The sequence below is a fragment of the Hemiscyllium ocellatum genome, chromosome 11 (genome assembly GCF_020745735.1).
Source record: "Hemiscyllium ocellatum isolate sHemOce1 chromosome 11, sHemOce1.pat.X.cur, whole genome shotgun sequence".
In the NCBI taxonomy this organism is placed as follows: domain Eukaryota; kingdom Metazoa; phylum Chordata; class Chondrichthyes; order Orectolobiformes; family Hemiscylliidae; genus Hemiscyllium; species Hemiscyllium ocellatum.
The window spans coordinates 27,369,994-27,397,659 of record NC_083411.1 but is presented as its reverse complement, the minus strand read 5'-3'; the positions used below and the strand labels follow the sequence as shown (position 1 = coordinate 27,397,659).

At 40.4% G+C, this 27,666-nt stretch overlaps 1 protein-coding gene across 1 annotated transcript in view; it reads right to left on the bottom strand.

Moving 5' to 3' along the window:
- Nucleotides 1-1,087: 1,087 nt before the first annotated feature.
- Nucleotides 1,088-27,666, bottom strand: part of alg13 (ALG13 UDP-N-acetylglucosaminyltransferase subunit) — a 66,422-nt gene continuing 39,843 nt past the window's right edge. Inside the window, 6 exon segments of the mRNA XM_060832326.1 lie at nucleotides 1,088-1,341; nucleotides 9,644-9,818; nucleotides 11,948-11,988; nucleotides 12,072-12,170; nucleotides 24,664-24,829; nucleotides 26,291-26,368. Coding sequence (XP_060688309.1) covers nucleotides 1,088-1,341; nucleotides 9,644-9,818; nucleotides 11,948-11,988; nucleotides 12,072-12,170; nucleotides 24,664-24,829; nucleotides 26,291-26,368 — 813 coding nt within the window.

Here is a 27,666-nt window from a genome sequence, read left to right as displayed (position 1 = left end):
AGCTTTCAAAAAGGGAGTTCGATCATTCCTTGATCAAATCTTTGTAAATCTACAAAGGAGAAGGAGTGGGTGACATTAACTAGACGGCTTTTCAAAAATGCCAGAGACTCAAATGGTTCATCTGGCAATCTTTGATATGATTTTTCTGGATACTGTAGTGTCAAGTAACCATCAAGTTTACCTTTACATTTTTATCCCCAGCCCCACCTCAGTGCACCCATCCAAATTTCTACTTTATGGTTATGAAAATTTAGACTAAAGAGTCTATACAAGACTACAAATACTTCATTGGAGTATTTGTTGATTGGTTTTCACTGGACTACACACAAAAGTACACTGACACAAGTAGGTTGCAGTGCTCAGATTTTATTAACATGAAATGAAAGATGAACCCACAACCACACAGCATTTCCTTTGGAACTGTACTCCAGAGCTGAGCAATCAACAGTCTAAAACAAAAAAGTCAATGCCAAACATTTTCTGGCATAAAACTGGCAAACGAAAGTTAACATGTTAAACTGATCAAAAATACACAAGCTTTCACAAACTGAAGATTTCAAAAATGTCAAAGATTTTAAACATGAGGTAGAAGCGGTACGGTCTGTATGCTGGAATCAACCAACTGAAACAAGGAAAACATGTGAAAAACAGTACATAATAATGTTGGAATAACTTTTTTCCTTTGAAGGGTAGCCCTTCAACTGATTTCAGAAGACAAGACACTTCACTCAAGGTGAAGTTGAAGCTCTGTTGATATTGCACAATGGAAAGAACTTGCATAAAAGCGCATCTACTGACAAGCAACATTTGCCTTATTTTGGTCTACAAACCCAATTAGGAGCTTTACTACAAAGTGAGAAAGTCTCAGTATCAAGATGTGAACAGCTATTTAAATAAAAGACCACATATACAAGTATTTCAGGCAATTGCAGAGGAAAAAGTGGATGATTTTTTTGAATCGGAGTTAAGTCAATTAAAGAATCTGATGCTCGATAGTGGTTGGGGTTGGTAAGGGGATAGTGGGCAAGGAGGTAAACAATCTACCTTTAATTAGGCATGTTAAACCCAATTTTTTTTTTTCTCAACGTTAGTGAGATACATAATGTGTAGGCAGATTGGCAGGTCCAACATAATTTAATGGAGCTGGAGGTGCTGGGCTCTGCAGCCTTGGTGAACTATTACACATCTGATTTGTTGGGTACCAGGCACCTACGTAATGAAGCGTGGATGCTGCAGGGATACAGGGATCATAAGCAGGTGCTGGAATGTATTGATCAGTCAGCACTGGATAGTACATTGTTGAATGAGGAACAGTTTGAGGCTCCACAGTAGGATAAGATCCTGCAGAGGAAAATAGAGCCCATCAGTACCAAAAACATACATCTATTCCACCCAAAAACTATAAGACATTGTAAATTTAATTTAGAGACCAGATTATAGACAGCATTTCAACATGAAACAGTGACCTTCTGTCCAATCCTGGAAAAATGTTCATTCTCCAAAAGAGAGAAATTTTTTTGAGCCAAGGGAGAAATGACAGGGAGAAGTGAGGATGCTCCAATAAATTTAACAAAATGAAAAAATGTAAATGAGCTAAAATACCACCTAAGTTTTCAAAAGCTTTAAGAATCCTGCAATTATTACATCTAATTCAGCCTAAACATCAGTCACATGACTTGCTCAACTTTTTTTAAATCTTCACAAGATATGGTATTGTTGTTAGCAAAGCCAACATCTGTTGCTCACTCCCAAACTACCCTGAAGTGATGAGCCACCTTCTTGAACATGTGGGTCAATACTCAGAACACCTTCCAAACTAACATCTAGAAGGATAGAACAAATGCATGGTAACACTATCCCCTTAAGTTCTCCTTCTAGTCACACATCATACTAACTTGGAGCTAATGGTCTTTTCTTCAATGTTGCTGGAAAGAAATCATGAAACTCCATTTCTAACAGCATGGAGGGTGTTACACACACCAAGGATGCAGCCATTTCAAGGCACTGCTCACTAAGGTCAACGAATGATAGACAAAATGTTGCCACGCAGTGACCAACTCAAGTAAATAGATTATAAATTGGTAGAACTCCAGCATTTTTAGAGCAAAGGAATATTGTATTTTCAAGTTAAGAGGGAATGTGACTTGATGGGAAACTAGTCAGCTATGTCCCTACACACCTTTTGCCCTTGTCAAATATGGTAGGTCACAAGGATGCCCTGTTGAGCTGCAGCAGCACACCTCATCGTACAAGCTGAGCTACAGCTCACTCATGGAGGAGTGAGTGAATGCTTGAAGTGGTGAATGATAGGCCAATCTAGAAAGTGCTTTTTTCAGAATGGCACTGAACTTCAAGCATTGCTGGAGCTGCACATTTTCAGGCAAATGGAGAGCATGTTCATCACAATATTATAGGTGGTGGTTGCGCTGGACATCTTAACACACACAAAGGTGGATAAATCCCTGGGACTTGATCAGATGTACTCTAGAACTCTGTGGGAATCTATGGAAGTGATTGCTGGGCCCTTGCTGAGATATTTGTATCAATAGCCATAGGTGGGGTGCCAGAAGAGTGGAGGTTGGCAAATGTGCTGCCACTACTTAAGAAAGGTGGCAAGGAAAAACCAATGAACTATAGACCAGTGAGCCTAACATCAGTGGGCAAGTTTCTGGAAGGAATCCAAAGGGACATGATTAACATATGTTTGTAAAGGCAAGGACTGATTAGGGATAGTCAATATGGTTTAGTGAGACATTATTTCCTAAGCACAAACTTGCGTTTTTTGAAGAAACGAAGAGGATTGATGAAGTCAGAGCGGTGGACAGGGTATACATGGACTTCAGTAAGAAGTTCAACAAGGCTCATCATAAGATTAGATTTCACAGAAGAGGGAGAGCCAGCCATTTGGAAACAGAACTAGTTTAAAAGTAGAATACCAAAAGATAGAGGACAGTAGTGGAGGGCTGCCTTTCACACTGGAGGCCTGTGACCAGTGTGTCACAAGGACTGATGCTGGGTCCGCTGCTTTTTGTATAATGATTTGAATGTGGATTTAGGAGGTAAGTTTGCAGATGACACCAAAATTGGAGATGTAGTGAACAGTAAAGGTTACCTTAGAGAATAACAGGACCTTGATCACATGGGTCAATGAATGATAGGTGGAATTTAATTCGGATAAATGTGAGGTGCTACATTTTGGAAAGGCAAATCAGGGGTGGACTTGTACATTTAGTGGCAAGGTCCTGGGGAGTTTTAGTGAACAAAAGAAACTTTGAGTGCAGGTTCATAGCTCCTTGAAATTGGAATCACAAGATAGCTAGAATATGAACGTGGTCTTTGGTATGTTTGCCTTTATTGGTCAGTGCATTGAATATAGGAGTTGGGAGGCCATGTTGTGGTTGTACAGCGTATTGGTAAGGCCACTTTTGGCAGTGTGCAATTCTGGTCTCCCTCCTGTAGGGAGGATGTTATGAAATTTGAAAGGGTTCAGAAAAGATTTACAAACATATTACCAGGTTTGGAGGGCTTGCGCGATAGAGAGGGGCTAAATAGACTGGGGCTGTTTTCCCTGGAGCATTGGAGGCCAAGGGGTAACCTTTTCAAGGTTATTAAAATCATGAGGGACAGGAATAGGGGGAATACACAAGGTCTTTGTTGCAGGATAGTGGAGTCCGAAACTAGAGGTATAGGTTTAAGATGGGTGGGGGGATTTGAAAAGGGATCTAAGGGGCAACTTTTTCATGCAGAGTACATGGTATGAGCTGCCAGTGGAGGAGGCTGTTACAATTACAACAACATTTAAAAAGACATCTGGGTGGGTATATGAATAGGAAGGGTGGAGGGGATATAGGCTAAATGCTGGCAAATGGAACTAATTTATTTAGGCTATCCAGTCAACATGGATGAGTTAGACCTAGAGGTCTGTTTCCAAGCTGTATAGCTCTATCAGTCAGACATCTTGCCATTGTTGACTGTAGAAAGGCTTGAGTCAGGCAAAGCCTATCTTCTGACCACCTTTTATAGCTATAGCATTTATAGCTAGTATCCAGTAAAATTTCTTATTCAGGGTGAACTCCACATGTAAAAAAAAGTTTGGGAATTCATTGTTGGTATTCCTGTCGAATTTTAAAGGGAGATATTAAAAGATTATCTCACCGAGGAGGGCCTTCTCGCATATTGTGCGGCATGTCAATTGCCACACATCAGCCCAGGACAATGTTGACCAGGTCTCACTGTACCAGACCATGGATTTCTCCACTAAAAGAAACTGAATCGAGCTGAATAAATATTCCCACGTCGTACGATGGAAAAAAGGTCATTAGTGAATCTAACATCATAAGAATTGTTTCAGCAATACCCTGAGGCAGAGGTAACTATTCTCCAACAACAGTATGACTCCAGGCAGTGGGTTTTTCTCAATTTCCAACTTGAATTTTCTAGAGATTCACGAGGCATACTTCCTTGACGTCCAAAGCAGTCTCTCCCCACTCTGGGAATTAATAACTGTCAAGAGGTCTAGTGCAGATTGGAAACAGTCAGCTCCTTTTAAAAAATTTAACTTCATTCTTTTAAACCGAAACAATTGTGAAAAGGTTTTTCAAATGAGGGGCACTGCTGCATTTCAAAGTGTTTTTCAAGATACTTAATAGCCTGTTGATGAGCATCTACTAAAACTCGTGCTACTTCCTTTCAGATTGCATCTTGCTTTTATCTAATACCTGTTCAATCTTGGTCCAGATTGCTTTAGCAGTGATTCTGCATAGTTACTGTTTCAATATTCCTTGCACAGGCACAACCGTACGTAGTTAACCAAAAGATTGAAACAAGCAACCTTCAGGATCAACCACTGCACCCTATCCACTCATGATAGATTCTAAACCTCAAGCACTTAGCTAACTCCTGTGTCACATCCTTCAGAAAAGTAAGTTCTGAAATTGCCTAAGCCTCCAACACTATATGGAGTGAACACTACTGCTCAGAAATGCAGTCTTGAATTTTGTTTGGTGATGATCTTGGGTTTGAGCGAACGAGGTGCAGAATTTAAGTTCCTCAAAATGGAGGTCTCAAATTTACATTTAAACTGCTAGTTCAACTTAAATATTGATACAAGTTTTAATGTCGACGGCTCATGCTGGTTCGTTTGTTGTTGGTTTTGAAAATATATTCAGATTGTCTAGGTGCAGAACAGAATCCCTTACCATGTTAAACACCTTTGGTAGGTTAAATAGTGCAAAGACAGTGGGAAGTGCTGAGAGGACAGCCAGAAGCTGGCGGTGAATTTAGCATCGTTCTTTTATCAATCTGGTCAGACTATTTTCATCATTAAGTCTCTTCTCTATGAAGTCACGTGAAGTTCAGGCAGTGTCAATCATGTTCCTACTACTACTAAATTTGAGTCTTCAAAAGTAATTATGTTTAGCACCCTTCAAAAACAATTTACTTAATCACGTTATTTTTGTATTGCAGAAACAGCTATGTAGAGCTGTTTTTAAGATTCAAAATACATACAAGATACCAGGCAGCATTACTGAAAGTAACAAGAGCTTCTATAAAATAGTACATATGAACTGATAGTGTGTAGCTCATTGCCAATTAAGGGTAATAAGTGCTGGCCCAAGCAGCAAAGCCCACATCCCCCAAATAAATATGATGGAAAATATCCATGTGGGTAAAACTCAAAGAACAAAAGAACAAGAAAATTTACAGCCCAGGAATACGCCCTAAGGCCTTCAAAGCCTGAGCTGATCCAAATCCACTGCCTAAACCGGTCACCAAATTCCTAAGCATCTGGATCCCGGTGCTCCCCACCTACTCACGCATCTGTCCAGATGCACCTCAAATGAATCTACCATGCCTGCCTCTACCACCTCCACTGGCAACATGTTCCAAGCACCGACCACCCTCTAAAGTACTTTCCCCGTGTATCCCCCTTAAACTTTTCACGTCTCACCTTGAGCATGTGACCTCATTATTGAATCCCTCACCCTGGGAAAAAGCTTTTCTATCCACCCTGCCCCATACCTTTCACGATTTTGCAGACTTCAGTCAGTCCCCCCCCCCCCCCAATCTCCTTTTTCTTAAAAAAAGTCAATCCTAACCTACTCAACCTCCCTTCATAGCTAGCACCTTCTATACCTGGCAACATCCTCAAACCTTCTCTGCACTCTCTCCAAAGTCTCCACATCCTTTTGGTAACATGGCGACCAGAACTGTACACTATATTCCAAACGCAGTCAAACCAAAATCTTGTACAATTTTAACATGACCTGCCAGCTCTTCTACTCAATACCCCGCCCAATGAAGGCTAGCATACCATATGCCTTCTTGACCACTATCCACAAATGCAGCAACCTTCAGGGTTGAATGGACCTGAATTCCCAGATATCTCTGATCACCTTTGCCCAAGGCTCTTCCATTTACAGTATAGTTCGCTCTAGAATTAGACTTCCTAAAATGCATCACCTCACATTTGCAGGATTGAACTCCATCTGCCACTTTTCTGCCCAACTTTCCAGTCTATTTATACTCTCCTGTATTCTTTGACAGTCCCATATGCTTTCTGCTACTCCAATCTCTCATCTGCAAACTGACTGATCAGACCAAATCATTTATGTATATCACAAACAACAGTGGCCCCAACACTAATCACCTTTCTCCATTTCAAGAAACTCCCTTCAACTACTATAGTCTCCTGTTGCTCAAACAGTTCTTTATCCACCTAGCTTCACTTGCTCCATTAGTTTACCATGGGGAACCTTATCAAACACCTTACTGAAGTCCATGCATATGACATCTACAGCCCTTCCTTCAATCAATGTGGTCACTTCCTCAAATAACTAAGTTGGTAAAACACTACCTCCCCTGCACAAAATCATGTTACACATCACTGACAAACCCATTCTTTTCCAAATATAAATTGATTTGATCCCTCCGTACCTTCTCCTGCAACTTTCCCACCACTGATGTCAGGCTCACTGGTCTGTAGTTATCTGGAATACCCCTACTACCCTTCTTGTACAGGGGGACAATATTAACAACCCTCTAGTCTTCTGACATTTCACTTGTGCTACAAAGATACCTGTCAGGGCCCCAGCTATTTCCTCTCTCGCCTCCCTCAGCAACCTGGGACACATCGCATCCAGTCCTGGGGATTTCTCCACCTTAATATCCTTTAGCTTACCCAACACATCTTTCCTCCTTATGTCAAAGTGATCCAGAGTAAACAAACTTTTATCTCTAATCTCAACATTCATTATGTCCCGCTCAGTGAACACTGATGCAAAGTAATCTAAAGAATCTCAGCCATTTTCTCAGATTCAACACAACCTTCCTTATTATTTAGTGGACCAACCCTTTCTCTAGTTCTCTTTCTTCTTATATATGAATAAAAGGCTTGGGATTCTCCTTAATTATGTTTGCTAAAAAGTTATTTCATGACTTTTTTAACCCACTTAATTTCTCGTTTAAGATTGATCCTACTTGATATTCTCAAAGGCTCATTTTGTTCTTAGTTGCCTGGACCTTTATGCACACTTCACTTTTCCTCTTGGCTAGTTGCGCGATTTCTCCCGTCATCCACAGTTCAGGAATCTTGCCTCTCCTATCCCTTGTTTTCAAAGGGATAGTGCAGGATAGGCATATCTTTGAAAGCTCCACATATGAAATGTGGACTTGCCTTCAAATAGCTGCTCCCAGTCCACATATCAAAATACAGCAGACGATGGGAAATAAGTGGCCTTGGCTCAGTTTAGCACTCTTCCCTTTGGATCACTCCTCATCTTTGTTTATGAGTATTCTAAAACTTAGAATTGTGGTCACCATTCCCAAAGAAATCCCCCACTGCAACTTCTATCACCTAGCCTGGCTCATTACAACACCAGAGTTTAGATCAGAGTGGTGCTGGAAAAGCACAGGTCAGCAGCATCCGAGCAGGAAAATCAACATTTCAGGCAAAAGCCCTTAAAATCAAGAATAGAGGCAGGAAGCTCTCGTTTCTAGCATTTGCAGTCCTCACTTTTGCCTCATTACAACACCAGGTCCAATATGGCCCCTTCCCTAGTCACAATGTCGACATACTGCTCTAGAAAACTTTCCTGGATGCTACTTACAAATTCTGCCTCATCCAGACAGACATTAAAGTGTATCCCAGTCAATGTTGGGAAAATTAAAATCTCCCATCACCACCACCCTGTTGCCTCTACATAATCTGTTTACCTATTTAAATCTTCTACCTCACGCTCACTGTAATACAGCCCCAATGTAACTGTATCCTTATTTCTCAGTTCTACACAATGCCTCACTGTTCAGCTCTACATATAGTGTCCTCCTTTAGCACAGCCGTGATATCATGTCTGATCAGCAATTCAACTTCTTTCCACCTGTCCTGTCTGAAGCATCTATATCCTGGAACATTTAGTTGCCAATCATGCTCTTCCTTCAACCAAGTCTCTGCAACCACCATAACTTCATACTCCCAGGCACCAATCCAAGCCCTAAGCTCACCTGCCTTACCAACTATACTCCTTGCATTAAAAGTATATGCACTTCAGACTGCCAGTTCTTTTGCATTCATCTGCTCTCTGCCTACTCTTCCCCTTGGTAAACTTCATGATCCTTACACACTCAAGTTCCACCTCATTGTCTACTAGTCTTCTCTTCTGGTTCCTAGCCCATTAGTTTAAAACCTCTCCAACAGCAAAAGTGAAAACTCCCCCAGGCACATTAATTTCAGTCTGGTTCAGGTGTAAACCATCCAGTTTGTAACAGTCCACCTTCCCCAGAACCAGTCTCAATGTTCCACAAATCTGAACCCCTCTCTCCTACATGATCCCTCAAGCCGCGTGTTCATCCTGCCTATTTTTGATTTCTACCCTGGCTAGCAGGTGGCACTAATAGCAATCCTGAGATCACTACCTTTGGAGATTCTCCTCCTAGCTCCCTGAATTCTGCTTTCAGGACCTCATGATTTTTTTAAAAACTTATATCATACCATTGGTGCCTATATGCACCACGACAACTGGCTGTTCACCCTCCGCTTTCAGAATTCTCTGCAGCCGATCAGTGACATCCCTGACCCGAGCACCTGGGAGGCAACAGACCATCCGGGAGTCCCATTTTCAGCCACAGAACTGCCTTACAATCTAATCCCCTATGATTATAGCCCTACGAGTATTTTTCCCGCTCTTCTAAACAGTAGTGGCCACTGTGCCATGATCCTGGCAACTGCTGTCCTCCCCTGGTGAGCGATCTCCCCCAACAGTATCCAAAATTGTATACCTGTTTTGGAGGGAGATGATTGCACGAGACACCTGCACCGCCTTCCGACTCTTTCTCTGCCTTTTGGTCACGCATTCACCGTCTCCCTCAGCAACTCTAATCTGCAGTGCAGAGCTATCCATAACATGGTCAACCTCAGACTCTTAGATGGAAAATGGATAAAAAGTGCAAAACTAGTCCAATCAGTATTAGGGACTTTACACAGCCTTGGGTAGGATACAATGAGTTTTACTCAACATATCACAAAGACATCACTGACCAGAGTGCTCAATTCTCTTTCAAAGCAAAAGATTCGGACAATTGCCTTCCCAATATGGATCAAAACTTCAAAAATTGAGTCCCATATTAAAAAATGAAATAAACTTGCCATTAGACATCGTGTCAGAAGAACTTTGAAGGTCATCACTTCTCCCATTATCACCATACAGTTGTGGCATGGTCGACTGTTCAATAAACTGTGAAGTGGCAGGAAATACTGGGTAAATGTCCACTGGCTGTTGTTGTGGCATATAGACCGAGTGCCAATAGTTTTGGTGGCAACACTAGAAACAAGAGAAAAATGCATTCAAAATTGACCAGAAGAGAATGATTTCCAACTTGCTATGTTAAAAGTTGATAAACATTTTACAAATGTTGCAAGTTAATTTTTAAGCCAACATTTAGGAATACAACAACAGTCGTAGAAACAAATTCAAAAATGTAGGAAGGATCCTGCACACTTTAACAATCACGTTTCAAGAGAGTTTTTGCTAGTCTCCTAAAAAGACAACACATCGTAAATGAATAATCTCCTAGTCAAATTATTCTCAGCTGTAAAATACAACTAAGTCAGAGCTAACAGACACTCAGCACAGAAACAGATCCTTTGGTCCAACTCATCCAAGCTGACCAGATATCCTGATTAAGTGTAATCCTATTTGCCAGGATTATGGGTTTAAGAGGCCCATATCCCACTAAAACTTTCCTATTCATATACACATCCAGATGCCTTTTAAAATGTTTTAATTGAACCAGCCTCCACTATATTTTCACACAGTGGGTGGTGTGCTTATGGAATGAGCTGCCAGTTGTTGTTATCCCTTAGGTCTCTTTTTAAATTTTTCCCCTCATCTTATACCTATCCCCTCTAGCTCTTGACTCCCCAACCCCAGTGAAAAAAAGATTTTGCCTATTTACCCTATCCATACCCCTCAATTTTGTAAACCTCTAAGGTCACCCCTCAGCGTCCAACACTCCAGGGAAAACAGCCCCAGCCTATTCAGCCTTTCCCAATAGCTCGAATCCTCCAACATCCTTGTAAATCTTCTGATCCTTTCAAGTTTCACAACTTCCTTCCGACCAGAACTGCACACAATACTCCAAAAGTGGCCTAACAGCTGCAACACAACGCCTGTACTCAATACTCTGACCAATAAAAGAAAGCATACCAAACGCCGCCATCACTATCCCATTGTTCCGAGACTCTACTTTCAAGGAATTATGAACTTGCACTCCAAGGTCTCTTTTTCTCATCAACACTCCCCAGGACCTTACCATTAAGTGTACAAGTACTGCTGATTTGCTTTCCCAAAATGCAACACCTCACATTTATCTAAATTAAACTCCATCTGCCATTCCTCAGCCCATCTGATCAAGATCCCATTGTACTGAGGTAACCTTCTTTGCTGTCCACTACATCTCCAATTTTGGTATCATCTGCAAATGTATTAACTATACCTTCTATGATTCCACTCAAATCATTTATATCAGAGTCATAGAGATGTACAACATGGAAACAAACCCTTCGGTCCAATCCATCCATGCCGACCAGATATCCCAACCCAACCTTGTCCTACCAGCCATCACCTAGCCCATATCCTGCCAACCCTTTCTATTCATATACCCATCCAAATGCCTCTTAGAATGTTGCAATTGCCTCCACCACTTCCTCTGGCAGCTCATTCTATACACGTTCACCCTCAGTGAAAAAGTTGCCCCATAGGTCTCATATCTTTCTCCTCTCATCCTAAACCAATGCCCTCTAGTTCTGGACTCCCTGACCCCAAGGAAAAGACTTTGCCTATTTACCCTATCACACCCGTCAATTTTGTAAACCTCTAAAGGCGATCTCAACCTCCGACACTCCAGGAAAACAACCATAGCCTATTCAACCTCTCCCAATAGCTCAAATCCTCCAACCCTAGCAATATCCTTGTAAATCTTTTCTGAACCCTTTCAAGTTTCACAACACCTTTCCCATAGGAAGGAGACCAGGATTGCACACAATATTCCAACAGTGACCTAACTAATGTCCTGTACAGCTACATGACCTCCCTGTACTCAATACTTTGACCAATAAAGGAAAGCATACCAAACACCTTCAGTACCCTATTTACCTGCAACTCCACTTTCAAGGAGCTATGAACTTGCACACCAAGGTCTTTGTGCAGCAACACTCCCTAGGACCTTACCATTAAGTGTATAAGTCCTGCTAAGATGTTGCTTCAACCACATCAAGAGGTTTGCAGAGAACCTCATTGAAAGATAAAGCTGTGTAAAAGTCATGGGCCATAATTTTAAAATAAAGTGCTTAAAAAGATGCCCCAAAATTTCAGCAGAATCTCTTTTGGATGACTTATTTGAAGGACAGACATACAGAACTATGCTAATTCTATATTCCTATTAAACTCACCTGCAAACCGAGGTTGAAGTAATACTGGACCACCTTTCTATCTAAAAGAAACAAAGAGTTTTATTACCTTAAAACCTGGACACTTCTGAATTTGTGGTTTTGTTCAGAGTTAGAAGGGTCTCACCTCGAGGAAGATCATTGCCATTGGGATCACAGGAATACGGTGGTGGCGGCGTGGGAGAACTGACTGTTTCACCCATTTCACTGACAGGAGGGGGAGGACCTAGTGGAAGCAACACATACATTAAAAACATTCCTCCCAAATGTTCACAGCAAGCATATCTTCCAAATAATAAATGAAAACTGTAACACCTCTGATGGTAACCAATGGATCTGAAAACAGGTCAAGACATTTACTCGACAGAAAAGGAAAATAAAAATGCATAGCATAAGTAAATATTGTAAGCAGGACAGAGGATACAGGAAGAAAGGAATGGACAAATAGAAAATACAGAAACCATTATTTTCTTTAATGCAACTTGCAGGAAAACAAAACTGAGCAAGTGTCCGGAAGTGTTCAAGGATAATAATGTAGCTATCCACACTACAGCATTCCTGCAGAGTACTTAGTTGATGATGTCAAATTGATCAACACTGACATTAAGTGAGATGGGGGGGGGGGGGGAAATAAATTTCAGATGAGCACAAGATGTACTGGAACCCAGATTGAACTAAAAACGGTGGTAATTGACCTTTATACCAACATTCACTATTTGCTTAAGACATGTTTTGGTCATTTGATCAAGCTGAAAAACTAAGCATTTTCTTCTTGCTCCTGCAATTTCATGCATCTCTTCTTTCATCTCAGTCTGTCTGCAAAAACTTGAGTACATGTTCACATCCACATTTCAAAGGCCTCTATTTGCTCAGATGTTTTGAGTGTCTGAGTTTGAGGTAATGAAAAAAGTAGATAGAAAGTAACATTTTTAAAAAATCCATCCTGAACTAACAACAGGTTTTTTTTTAAAAAGGCACAATCACCAGGAAACATCCCTGGAACAATCCTACTTGTCTACTTTTTCAAAAATCTGCATTTTGCACTGATCATGTCTCAATCATGCAGAGGCAAGAACAGTTGATTCAGACACTTCATGCAAAACTGAATTAGCCCCTCAGCACCATTAAAAGATGAGAGCGCGAGGTATAAAAGGTAATGCTGGACAAGAAAGGCTGGTGCTTTTCCTTCCCTTGACCGGTCACTAGGTTATAGATTCTAGCAGCATGCATGTAGCTGGTTATCAAAAGCTAAAGGAGAAAGTGTTTAATTAAAAATCACAACCTCACTGAGACAAATGATTCGGTGGTTCTTGCTACATAGTCAATTCTAATAGTTTGCCATTTTGTATAGCCTTCAACCATCTTGAGTATTAAAAAATGAACAAAAAGACTGAACTCATTCAAATTCAGAACGCATGCAACTGTGGCTTCTGCCATCTTTCTGAAAAATGAAAAGAGTACCATCTACTGGAGTTTAAAAATAGTGCAGAAGGTACTAAAGTGCTAGATTTCTTTCCACATCACAAAAAGAGGCATTGCAAGCAAAGAAAGATTGTCCAGTTGCATTTGACAAAATCTTTTCATATGCAAGTTACTTTAGCTTTGGAAAACTGCACATGCAGAGCATATTTACTCCTTGAAACCAATCTAAAGAGATATGCACTGCTGCAGTTTGTAGCTACAAGAAATTGTTTATCATGTTCATCTATCTTGTAGCAATCTCTGTAGCTGATCTGTTACGTCTGTCATCTAAAACTACACCAAATACCACTCTCCCAGTTTTCCTAGAGAATGTAAAGTGGAGGATAAGAGACTTCTGTAGTTTTTCACTGCTGATCAAATTGTCTGCTAAGCTCCAATGACAGAATAGGGATATGTATTTAATAACATTGCATTTGTATAAGTTATTAAAACCAATCTTTCCAGGACAAACAAAAACATTATTCAGCATACGTGTCAAAAACAGAATAATTCTGTAATATACATATATTCACAAATTGCTTTAAGATGCTATTATACTCCGTGAATACCTTAAAACATAATTCCATACATCTTTTATACCATAATCATTTTACATTTCTTTACAAATCAATTGGAATCACTGGCTTCCAATTCCTAAGGGGATACCTCCTTCCTTAACTCAAACAAACATTCAGTACTTGGGTAAAGTCCTTGATCCATCTGGGCCCGAGGATTAGGTTTTCTAACAACAAAATCTGTCTATGACCATCCACTGAATTTGCCTTTTCATTAGACATGTTTGTTCAATTCAGATCTGAGCAAACTGGTTTCAAGCACCTTTGTAACTTTCAACATTCTATACCTATTCCAACAGTCCAATGCAGACTTATTTGATCCTTCCCAATTTCCTTTAATGAACCCCAGAAGGCAAAATATTATACAACCTTAACTTTACCACTAACAAACATCTTGACTAAACATTTGAGGGATGTGTTTGCATTTCTGCCACTCTTCCTAATGGTCACCAGAGTCTTAACCTTCTCATTCAGAGACTTTTCTCCCACCCTATCCTATGATTAGTTTTCTGGATTATTTACTTTGACTTCTAAGTGTGGCTTCAATAATTACATTCTCATTTCAGTCAAAGAAATAAATTCAGCTGGCATTTTACCAGTAGTAGTAGTACAATGTGAGATAGATAATAAAACAAATTGCCAGCTTATGATTCAATGACACCTGACATTTCTTCCAGTTAGCAGTGAACATTTAACAAGAAGTTGAACAGTTTGTGCACTCTGCTGCTCTGATAGAAGGATACCACCTTTCATATTCCACAATCAACTTACATTTGAACTGAGCATTTTTTACATGGGTGCAAAAGGTACTGATGGCAGGGTTTCATTTTTACTACAGCTCAAGATACACTACATTACATACTTATCTCAACCTGGCCAAAGATGGCTTCTCACTACACTGTCAAACCAAACCCCAAGTACTAATTACGAAGATCTCACAACTGATCTGTACATTTCCAGAATCCATAACAGCTGGCTTAGTGCATAAATTTGCTAACTGCCAACCTGCTCTTAGGGGTAGAAAAATGGCTCAATTTCCAAATCTAATATCTGTGTTGGTTAACTGTAAGATACAATTGCACATCCTTGAAAACATAGCATCCTGTATGAGTTGCTCTACTTAACGTAATCAGACTGACAACTCACTCATCAACACGTGGAAAGAAAGTGCATCCTTCCTGCTGGGTTCTATGTCAGATATAGATGGTAATTCTAGACACTGGATCAGTGGTGCTGGAAGAGCACAGCAGTTCAGGCAGCAATTCTAGACAGTGCAGTGCATTAACATTACAATGATCACTTCATCATCTATGAACTTAGACAAAAGTCAAAGTCCACCTCTGCATTCAAGCTGCTGCTAAAGTGGGCATTGGAGCGTTTGGTTTCAAAACAACCAGTGATTGATTATCAGCTTTCATAATGACTGTACGAGTTCCTGGGCTATGAATAAGTTATGTTCGGGTCCATCCACAAGTCAAAACACAATACAGCATAATCATTAAGTACAGGAAACACTCCTATATCAGATCTTTAGAATTATACCCTGTATGAGATTGTGTGCATAAGTATGAGCATTCATAAAATCAGAGAACCCCTATTATGTAAAATCATTTTTAGACTAAAACCCAAAAACAATGCTTTATGCTGAGTATAATTTTACTCATTGTCTTACATTCCTTCAGGACCTTAAGATATAAACAAGTCTCTCCTTATCCAACATACAAGAGATCACATCATCTACACCATATGGAGTCGCATCACATGTTAGTTTGACCTTTTTGGACAGATCTAATGTGTAATTATTGTGTCATCTTAATTTGTTTTCATAAAACTTGTATACTTTGTCTCACCCTTCTATTCAAATCAACAGTACACCCCTCCTTGCGATAATTGCAGCGAGGTTGGTACTTGGCTGTGCATTTTCAGTGATATTTTATTGGATCCAAAGAGGAGGTCAAATGGTGCATGTGGCACATATCTTAATGCTGAACATTATTCTGGAAAAAGAGAACTCATCTTTGGCTAGCCAATGATGCAAATACTTAGCAGGATTTTAAAACATTTCAGATTTTACAGTCTTCATACCAAATTTTGGAACGCTTTCAGCTTGTCATCAGGGATGTACTTATTTGAAGCTAAAATAACCGTGTCCTCAAGTAACTAGCCCCTCAATGTGTTTAATAGTTGGTTTGTTATCCTTTGAAGTGTTGAGGGCTGATGAAAGACCAAATGCCAGCCTATACAATTGATGCATATACATGTTATTACGAGACAAAAATGACTGACAATACCTAATTCAAATTTTCGAAGTGTCATATGATGTTTTAATATTGCTTGCAAGTATTTACTTTTGAATGACTGAGGAAATGAAATTAAGTTTCATGAACATACCTGGAATGTGTTTACTTTTTCCTTAAAAAGTCCTGAAAGCTCAGAACACTGGAATTTTTAAAGTGGAGATTTCTAAAATCACATGACTGGTGATAACCTCTTATTTTGGTGATAAGGTTCTACAGCAAAACAAGAGGTTAAGTACTGTTTTGAATGATGACAGACTTTGAAGAGGCTTTTCTTCTAGCTGGTTCATTTGTAGAAGCCCTGATAAAGTCAAGCCAAATTGAAGGAAAGTTTGCCATGTACAAACTGCCCAGCTGAACACATTTCTGAAAAAAAACACTCCATTACTTTAGTAGATACGATTTGTCCTTTTAAGTGAAGAATTGAGAAAACATCAAGGTTGTATTTCCTGCAATGTCTGCAGACTTCAGGGACCTATATTAGCAACATAACCACATATGCCAGAACAGAGCAATAGACCAACATTCTACATGATTGACTTGTCTTCAAGAATGGTATATTGGTCCCAAGAAATCTCCAAGGATATTCTTTTCTCTTCCTGAAAGAGAAAAAAAATTACACGGGTTGGTGAGACGAGGACAGAATTTGAATCAAGGTTGCAGTGAGATCACAGCTGAGTGATCACAGCAGATCACAAATTGGGCAATGAGTAGATGTTCTTGATAGCACTGTTGATGACACCGACTACATTATTGATCATCAAGAGTAGTCTGATGGGGCAGTAATTGAACCAGGTTCAATTTGTCTTGCTGTGCAGGCACAGGTCGTACCCGGACAATTTTACACAGTTTGGTGATGCCAGTGTTGTAGCTGCACTGGAACAGCTTGGTTAAGGGTACAAGTAGTTCTGGAGCACAAATCCTCAATGCCTTTGCAACATCTGGTGCCCGTTTCTTGATATCATGCGGAGTGAATCGAATTGGCTGAAGACTGGCAACAGTGATACTAGGGATCTCTGGAGGACGTTCAGATGGACCATCCAGTTGTTGTGGCTATGTTCACCAAACTGGCAAGTTGGTTTGCAGACATTTCATCCCGTTGCTTATGACATCCTCAATGCTGTGGAGCTTCCTGTGAAGCACTGCTGTACTGTGTCAGCTTGAATTTATTTGGTTTTGTTCCTGCTGCTTCCAATTGCCAGTTATTTGTTGCAGTGGTCAGTATATTGGGTTTAGGTCAATGCATTTATTGATGGAGTCAGTGGATGAGTGCCATGCTTCTAGGAGTTCCCTGGCTATCCTTGATTTGGCTTGTCCTATTATTGTTGTGTTGTCCCAGTCAAATGCAAGGTCCTTGTTGCCAAATTTGTGGTCCAAGACTGGTTGCCAATTTGGACATATGGACCTCCATGAACATATTAATGCATGATAGATTCATTTCTGGCACAAATGTTATTTTTTAGTGGGGTGAAACAGAAGAACGGAAAGCACTAGAAAAACTTGATGCTCTCATTTGAATGTTACCGTATGTTAATAGCGCAGCTTAAAGATTTAAACGGACTTAGAATCAAAGATAGGAGCAGGAGCAAGCCATGTGACCCAAGCCTGCAATGTCACTCAATATGACCATAGCTAATCAACCAGATTTCAATACCTTAATCCCACCCTAGTCATATCTCTAAACAAGAGCCATATGTACAACCTCCTTGAGGATGTTTTGCCCTCATCCCAGTCCTGGATAGTGAATTCCACTGGTTCACCACCTGTGGATTAAAAAAATTCTCATCTCAATCTTAAGGATTACCTCTTCTCAGGCTATGACTCCTGATTATGGACTCCCCGATTAGAAACATCCTTGTATCCAACTGGTCTAGTCTTGTAAGCAACCCATAGGTTACTACAATATCTGCCCTCATTTCTTCTAAACATCAGCAAATAGAACCTTAACCAACTCAGGTCTTTCCTCATACATCAGTCCTGACATTTAGGAAGCAATTTGGTAAACCTCCACTGCACTTCCTCCCTTAAATAAGGGGACCAAGACTGCACATATTCCAGGTGTAGCCTCACCAACGCTCAGTGTAACTGCACCAAGACAGCCTCATCGTTATACTTGAATCTTCTTGCAATGAAGACCAAAATATAGTTTGCCTTCTTTACATCCTTACCGGGTCTGGCATACATGTGACTCCAGACCCACAGCAATGTGGTTGACACTTAACTGCCATCTGGGCAACTTGGAACGGACAATAAATGCTGGCTTAGCCAGAAACACCCACATCCCATGTGGAATTTAAAACATTTAAGAAATTATTGCATTTGCCATGCATTTAGCCACTCAGCCTGACCAAATCTCCTCAGTTTGCTCTTCTACCCACCTTTGTCATATACAAATTGGGATATTACATTCAGATCTCTCATCTAAACCATTAAGACACTGAAAGCTGGGATCAGAGTACTGAACCCTGTAGTACCCATTTGTCACTACCCACATTTCAGAAAAAGCCCATTTATTCATTGTTTCATGCCTAACCAATTTTTTTCTCAATTAACTACTCCTGATCCCAAGTGCTTTAGTTTTACATTTTAAATGGAACTTTGCCAAAAACCTTCGGCAAATCCAAATAAAACATCCACTGGCTACCCCAATCAACATTTTCTAGCTACATCCTTGAGTTCCACTAGATTTGTCGAGCATGATTTCCTATTTGTAAACCCACACTGACTGATTCTACGACTTTTGTCTCCCTCAGGTTTCTGCTATAAAATCCATGCTAAAGTTGTGCATTATAGAGACTTGGATATCATGGGCAGAAGCGGTTGTTGGGTGTTCTGGGTTTAGATGCTTCAAAAGAAATAGGTAAAGAGGTGGGGGATGGCACTGTTAAAATCAGGTATAATATACCAGCCGCAGAAAGTGAGGTCATCGAGGAGAGAGTTAGTCTGAGTCAGTATGGGTGGAAGTCAGAATGGAGCAGTCACTTGATTTGGAGTTTTCTATAGAATCCCAATAGCAACAGGGGCACAGAAGCAGATTGAGGTGCAGATTTTGAAAAGCTGCAGTGGTAAAAAGGGTTGTTGTCATGGTTGACTTCAACTTCCCTAATATTTATTTGCACTAAGGAGGTTGTATTGTTCGGATGGAGTAGATTTTGTCAGGTGCCCAGGAAGGATTCCTGACTATGTAGGTAGGCCAACTAGAGGGGAGGACATACTGGATTTGGTGCTTGGTAACAAACCAGGTCAGGTGTCAAATCTCAGTGGGAGAGCATTTTGGTGACAGCGATCACAATTCCCTGACCTTTACAATAGTCATGGAGAGGGAGAGGAGCAGATAGTATGGGTAGTATTTAATTGGGGAGGGGGGAATAACAAAGCTTATAGGCAGGAACTGGACCATAAATTGGGAGCAGATATTCTCAGGGAAATGCATGACAGAAACATGGAGGTTGTTTAGGGGGCACTGTTGAGAGGGCTGGATAGGTTTGTCCCACTGAAGCAAAGGAGGGATGGTCGGGTGAAGGAACTTTGGATGACACGAGAGGAGAACTTAAGGTTGAGAAAGCAAGGATCAGAGTGATTTAGAGGGTTTCAAGGTAGCCAGGAAGGATCTGAATAATGGACTTAGGAGAGCTAGACGTGGACATGAAAAAGCGTTGGCAGGTAGAATAAAAAAAAACCCAAGACATTCTACACTTGAGGAATAAGAGGATGGCCAGAGCAGAAATAGTGGAGGGAACTTGTACCTGGAGTTGAAGATGGTAGGGAAGGTCCTTAAATGAATACTTTGCTTCAGTATTCACTGAGAGGGACTCTGTCATTTGTGAGGACAGTGTGAAGCAGGCTGATGCCAATGAGGATGTGTTGGAAATTTTGAAAAAATGTGAGTATAGATAAGTCCTCTGAGCCAGATGGCATATACCCAAAGTTATTATGGGAAGCAAGGGAGAGATTGCTTTGCCCTTGACAAGGATCGGTGTCCTCACTGTCCACTGAATTACTAGCAGATGATTGGAGGGTGACAAATGTTATTACCTTGTTCAAGAAAAGGATTAGGAATAACCCTGGAAATTATAGACCAGTCTTCTATCAGTGGTGGCCAAATTGTTGGAGAGGTTTCTGAGGGACAGGATTTGAGACTATTTGGAAAAGCATAACTTGGGAGAGGGAGAGGGAGCTTGGCAGATCATGCCTCAAGCCTTATTGAATTCTTTTGAGGATGTTATAAAACATGATGATCGAGCTGTGGATGTGGTAGATGTGGATTTTTAGCAAAGCGTTTGATAATGTTCCCCATGGTAGGGTCATCCAGAAAGTGAGGCGGCATTGGATACAGGGAAAAATCTACTGTCCGATACAGAATTGGCTTGCCCATAGAAATCAGAGTGGTAGTAAATGGAAAGGATTCAGCCCAGAGCTCAATGACCAGTGGCGTTCTGCAGGAATCTGTTCTGGTACCTCTGCTCTTTGTGATTTTCATAAATGACTTGGATGAGGAAATGGAAGGGTGAGTTAGTAAGCTTGCTGATGACACCACAGTTGGTGGAATTGTGAGAAGTGGCAGATGGAATTCAACCTGGAGAAGTGTGAAGTGATTCATTTTGGAAGGTCAAATTTAAATGTAGATTACAGGGTTAAAGGCAGGATTCTTGAGAGTATGGAGGAACTGAGGGACCTTCAAGGATTTATGGACATAGACCACAAAGCTGCCACCCAAATTGATAGGGTCATTAAGGTGGCATATGGTGGGTTGGCTTTCATTAGCAAGGAAATGGAGTTTAATAACTACGAGGCAATACTGCAGCTCTATAAAGCCCTGGTTAGACCACACTTGGAATAGAGTGTCCAGTTCTGATTGATTCATTATAGGAAGTATGTGGAAGCTTTAGAGTGGGTGCAGAGAAGGTATACCAGGATGCTGCCTAGACTGGCGGATGTGCCTTAAGATTGAGGGAGCTAGGACTTTTCTCATTGGAGTAAAGGAGGATGAGGGGTGACTGGATAGAGGTGTACAAGTTGATGAAGAGCATAGATAGGGTGGATAGCCAGAAATGGCTAACACAAGGGGGGCATAATTTTAAAAAGGTGACTGTAGGAAGGGTTTGGGGAGATGTAGTGGGTCCATGGAATGCACTGCCAGCAGTGGTGGTAGAATCAGATTTATTAGTGACGTATCAACAACTTTTGGATCGGCATGTGGATGATAGTAAAATGTAGGGTGTGTAAATTAGTTTGATCCTACCATTTAGAGTAGGATAAAAGGCCAGCACAACATTGAGGGCTGAAGGGCTTGTACTGTGCTGTGTTCTATATTCCCTACTACCAACATCAGACTATCTGGTCTAATTCAGTTCTCTCTCCACCACCTTTTGTAAACAGTGGGGTTATATTCACTACCGTGCGACCTATACAAGCTGTTTCATAGTCTAAAGAATTTCTAGGACCATTTCCTTAAGTACTTTGCAGTGTAGATCAGGCCCTGGGAATTTATCAGCTTTTAAGCCCATCAATTGCTCCAACATAACTTCTAATACACGATTTGGAGATGTCGATGTTGGACTGGGGTGTACAAAGTTAAAAATCACATACCAGGTTATTAGTCTTACAGGTTTAATTGGAAGCACACTAGCTTTCGGAGCGTCGTTCCTTCATCAGGTGGTAGTGGAGGGCTCAATCCTAACAATTTATAGCAAAAATTTACAGTACGATTTAACTGAAATCATACATTGAAAAATTGATTGTCTGTTAAGCCTGTTAGAATAAATTTTTCAATGTATAATTTCAGTTACATCACACTGAGTTTTTACTATAAATTCTGTTAGGGTTGAGCCCTCCACTACCACCTGACAAAGGAGTATCGCTCCAAAAGCTAGTGCGCTTCCAATTAAACCTGTTGGACCATAACCTGGTGAGAGATTCTCAACTTCTCTAATATAGATTTGCTTCACTTCCGTGATCCCCACAAACATCATTCGTGTCTTTGTGAAAAAAGATAAGTAGGAATTTTAGTCAGCTATATTTTGTTCCACCATTTCACCATTATATAAATTTCACCATTTCTGACCTGAGAGACTGACATTAGTTTTCACCAAAATTTTTCTCTTTACATATGAACAATCTAAAACATTTTCAAATATCCCTTGCAAGATCTTTCCACATCTTTATCAATCCCTTGGTCCTCCTTTTTAAGAAAACGGACTGCAAATAGTGGAAAATCAAAGATACAAAAAGTGGAAAAACTCAACAGGTCTGGCAACATCTGCAGACAGAAAGCTAAGTCAATATTTCAGGTCCAGCAACTCTTGTGCGAAAAGTGGCTATATATAAAGAGTGGGGGATAGAGGGACATGAGAAAAAAGGTGAAAAAAGTACACAAGTAGAAGAAATGAAGTCAAGAGAGAACAGCAGTTAGGCAGAGCTGGATAATGGAGAGTCAAGGAGAAATATAAGCTGTTAACAAGGAACATTAAGAGGTGAAAATGGGTTAGATGTGATGGAAGCCCATGTCATGATAGAGCCAGGAGTGTCAGGTGGGTAAAGGACATGAGAGGTGGTACGTGGCCCTAAAATTATTAAATCAGATATATAGTATCCTAAAGGCCATAATGACCCCACATGGAAATTGGGATTGTGTGCTTCCATATCATGCTGAGTTTTGCTGGAGCACTGAAGCCAGCCCAAACCACACACTGGGCAGGGAAGAACAAAGTCTCATCTAGATATCAAGCTTGACAATTATATGGCCTGACCACCACCTTTCATATCCTTCACCCACCCTTCACATCTCTGGCCCTGCCATGACAAGGGCTGCTTACATCACAGCCAACCCATTCACCCACAAAAATAGAAATTGGTGAAATTCAGCAGGTCTTGCAGCATCCATGGGGTCAGAGTCAACTAATTCCAGTGACTCTTCAGAATCACAAACTCCTCCTCATTCTCATCCCTCCCCCACTTCAGAAGTGATGGTAGATAGGGAAAGGTGGTATCCCAAGTATTGAAGAGTCACCGGACCCAAAACTGGACTCTGCTTCCTTCCCACTGATGCTGCCAGACCAAAGTTTCTCTAAATTTCTTTTTTTGTCCTTGGTCCTCTTTAGACTTAAGTTGCTCCTAATCCTCAGGTCTACTGTTTTTGCTTACCCATTTGATGATTTGTTTTACACCTAATACTCTAACCTCCCTCGTAAGCCTTAGTTTGGCCACTGTTCTTTGTGCACTCATGCCAAACAGGAACAAATATTTTTGTAGTTCACCAATTTTGCTTCTTGAATGCTTGCCATTGCCTGTCAACTGCAATGCTTTTCAGTAACATTCGCAAATCCATCAGCTAACTCACATCATATCATTGTGGTTTCCCTTAAGATTTAACTTTGAATTCCCTAATGTCCAACTAAAGATTGTTGGAAATGATTTGTTGGGTAGACAGAAACTATACCCCCAACTGAGTAACTTAACACAAGGAAACAAAGTAGCTGATTCAAGGGAGCACAAGCATAACAGTTCTTCCTACATAAAGAATAACAAATCTGAAAACTCTTCTTTAGGGGAGATTTTAAAAACACTTGGAACTTTCAACACATTTTATAAATTTTGTAGGCAATGGTATTAAGGCAGATGGAGCAAAGACAAAAACAGATGAGGTGCAGACCAGTTGCCATACTTCTAGACTACTGATGGGTTGCTGTCAGTGAGATGACAGGTGGTGGTTTAACTGGAAAGTCACCACACCTCAGTAAACTCAGGAAAGGCCCTTCACGATTGATGCCAGCCACTTTGGGAATCGAAGCCATGCTGTTGACATCATTCTGTATTACAAGTCAGTGATCCAACCAACTGATCTAACCAACACCATACCATGATCTAAATGAATCATGTTAAAAATCCCACAACACCAGGTTATAGTCCAACAGGTTTATTTGGAAGCAGTACTCCTTCATCAGGTGGTTGTGGAGTACAAGTTCGTGGAACATAACTTATAGCAAAGTGTGATGTAACTGAAATCATATTGAAAAAGATCTGGGCATGTTTAAAGAAGAATGGTTTAAATGCTGGGGACTGTTTATACTAGGGATTTTTCCTTGTCTGCCTCCTTATTCCCTCGCCATTAAAAACGCATTATGCAATAAAAGATCCCAGTTTTTCCATCATGAATGGAATACAAAGAACAAAGGCTTTCATGTTCAACAGCCAAGTGATATTTGTTATTGTTGAATTTCAATGGAAATTGATTTTGTTACACCACAAAATCTATGATTAGTAATGACTTGTGAAACAAACAAAATTGTATGTTGACACCCCCTCGAACACTAAAACAGCCAGGAAACTCAAACTAAAAATTTATAAAGCATTAAAACTTCAGATGCATCAATTTTGGATTAAATACCTGGACGTCCAACAGGATGAGCAGGTACAAGAACAGGTGATACAACTGTCTGCGATGGCACCGTTGTATAAGTGACTGACGTTTGGCTTGCTTCTGTTGAGTTAGAGGAAAAACCTGCAACTGGGGCCGAACAGCTGGATGTGGATGCCACTGATGAATTTACCATCTAGGAGTAATGAGGAACAAGTTTACATAGTAAATCTTAAAAACAAACATCCTGCTTAATTCTGAATATGAAGGGTTTACAGCTGAGTGTTTTTAAGAACTGCACATAGAGAATCCCCATTTCCATGCTAGAAAACTGCCAGGCTGTCATCCCCAGTGGCATCAAATTCCTCAACATTCTGGAGGTCAGAGAAACTTAACAGATTCAGTCACAAATGCCATGGCCATGGGACAGGTCAAAGGCGAAAGTTACTGCACCTCCCGATTCCCTGAATGTTTCATCTACAAGGCACAAGACAGGAGTGTGATGAAACGTTCCCATTTGCCTGGTTGAGTGCAGGTTCAACACCATCCTCAACCAGCTTAACTGAGGCCCCTTGCACTACCTTAAAGCATTCAGTCCCTCCAGTACCAATACACTATGGTAGCAGTGTGCACCATTACTGCAGCAACTCACCAAGATGCCTGTGGCAGATTCTGCCAAACCCACAACTTTTACTACATAGAAAGGTAGAACATCATGGGAAAATCAATTATCCTGTCACTCCCTCCTTAAAACAATAGTACAAGCAATGTACCTACATACTGAGTGCAGCGTTTCAAGAACCCAGCTCACCACTACCTTCTCCAAGTCAATTAGATTCTGATAGTAATTAATTACTTTACCAGCCACTGATAATGAGCAAATAATTAAAAACAATGCACTTAATACCAATGGAATAGAATATTTCACTTTCATTTAGGGAACAGTGCATCTTTGCACATCAGATCAGGTTAACCAAAATAAGGGCTCCCGTCATTCAGAACACCCCTCCCCACCCCAACACAAAATCTTTGATCAACTCAAATTACAGTTCAAGAAAATTCAAAAACCCCCAAAAACAGAACTGTTACAACATAGGAGGCCATTAGGTTAATCAGATTATAAAATGTTAACTACAGCTGATCTTGTCAATTTAATTACACCAATTAATTGGATCAGGCCTCATGCACCATTATATTGGTTATGATATGCTACTGGGAGCAACATTTTTAAAAATTCCTGCATTGATTCAACTGAAGGATCGTGCTGTCAGATCTCAGCATCCTGGGAGACTTCACATTTTTGAGAATTAAAGTTAATTTGCTCAGGTGTGAGCAGAATAGACATTTTTTGAATTTGCTAGTTTAAAAACTGAATGGATGAATCAGGAAAGTCGATAGCAAAATAATCGTGCGACCAGGAGCAAAAATATTGGAATTTTTCCGGATATGGCAGGAAATCTGTCAATGGTCAAATTACATCCAGTTATGACCGGTACAGCAAATATATTTCCAAAAAAGATTAAATGCCAAGAGATTTGTGCATCCAACAGTATGAAATGCAACTTAAATTGTATTTAGTAACAAAATCAATGCACTCATCCCTATTTAACGCCAGATTGAAAGGGACTAGAACCAATTACTTTATTCTGGGACATACCTGTTGTGAATAACTGAAGTGTGCAGCAACCTGGCCCTCCTGGGGTGACTCCACAGCAGAACATCCTTCCTGAATAGACTACAAGATAAACAGTGATCAGTTTTTTGTTCATTACTCCATACATTGGAATAGCTGCCCCAGATTAAGGATCTGATTATAGCAGATCATAATCTAAATTGTGCTCATTTTTAAAATCCAACTGAATTGAATAAAACATTTAGAAAAGTCTGAAGAAAACGGATCTCCATTTGGACAGGCAAGGTTTGATCAGGGTAGTTAGCATGGCTTTTTCAGAGAGGCCACACCTAATAAATTTGGATGAATTTTGAGGTAGGGTGGTGGAATTACTGCGTAGGAGGGTAGTTGAGACAAAGGTAACATCAGGATATTTGAATGAGCACTGGAAATATGTCATAATATTCAAGGTTGTGGGCCTAGTGCTGGCAAGGGGTGGCACGGTGGCTCAGTGGTTAGCACTGCAGCCCCTCAGCACCAGGGACCCAAGCCCGATTCCAGTGTTGGGTGACTGTGTGGAGTTTGCACATTCTCCTAGTCTGTGTGGGCTTTCTCTGGGTGCTCCGGTTTCCTCCCACAGTCCAAAGATATGCATGTTCCTTGGATTGGCCATACTAAAATTGCCTGAGTTAGGTGAAGGGGTAAATGTAAGGGAATAGGTCTGGCTGGGTTTTGCTTCAGTTGGTCAGTGTGGACTTGTTGGGCCGAAGGGCCTGTTTCCACACTGTAGGTATTCTAAATTTAAAGTGGGGCTAGCGTAGATTTGTATTTTTGACAGTAAGACTATGGGCTAAAGAGCATCTTCTGTATGGTGTGAAGATCCAATTCCACAAATTTGGGTGACACAAGTGGTACACATTAAAAAAAGTAAATTACAACCAAGTTTGTACTGCAGTGAACTGGAAATGCAGCAGTTTGAGTATTTAGAAACCAAGTTCAAAGAGTACAACACCAACGAATTACTGCATCTGCAGTAACTAAGCTTGTGGAAAAGTTATTTTTGAGACAATCTGGTGTGGATAAAAGTGATGCGATTCAAACATTAATAGGACTTGAAATTAAGATAAAGACTATTTTAAAACTGTATGGGAATAGGGAAAACACCATTTTGGATATTAAATGGAAGGCAAATTGGAAATGATTTACTTCTTCCCTATACTTAAAGATGTTTAGCACTAGCTATATAGATTGGAAGAGTTACACTGTTTTCTTTGGAAAAAGAGTTGAGAGCTTTGGTAGAGGTATTCAAAATTCATGGGGCAACTGAATAAGTAGACAACACTTCCCACTGGTGGAAATAAAAAAGGGCACAGATCTCAGGTTACTGGAACAAACATTGTTGAGATGACAAAAAAAAATCC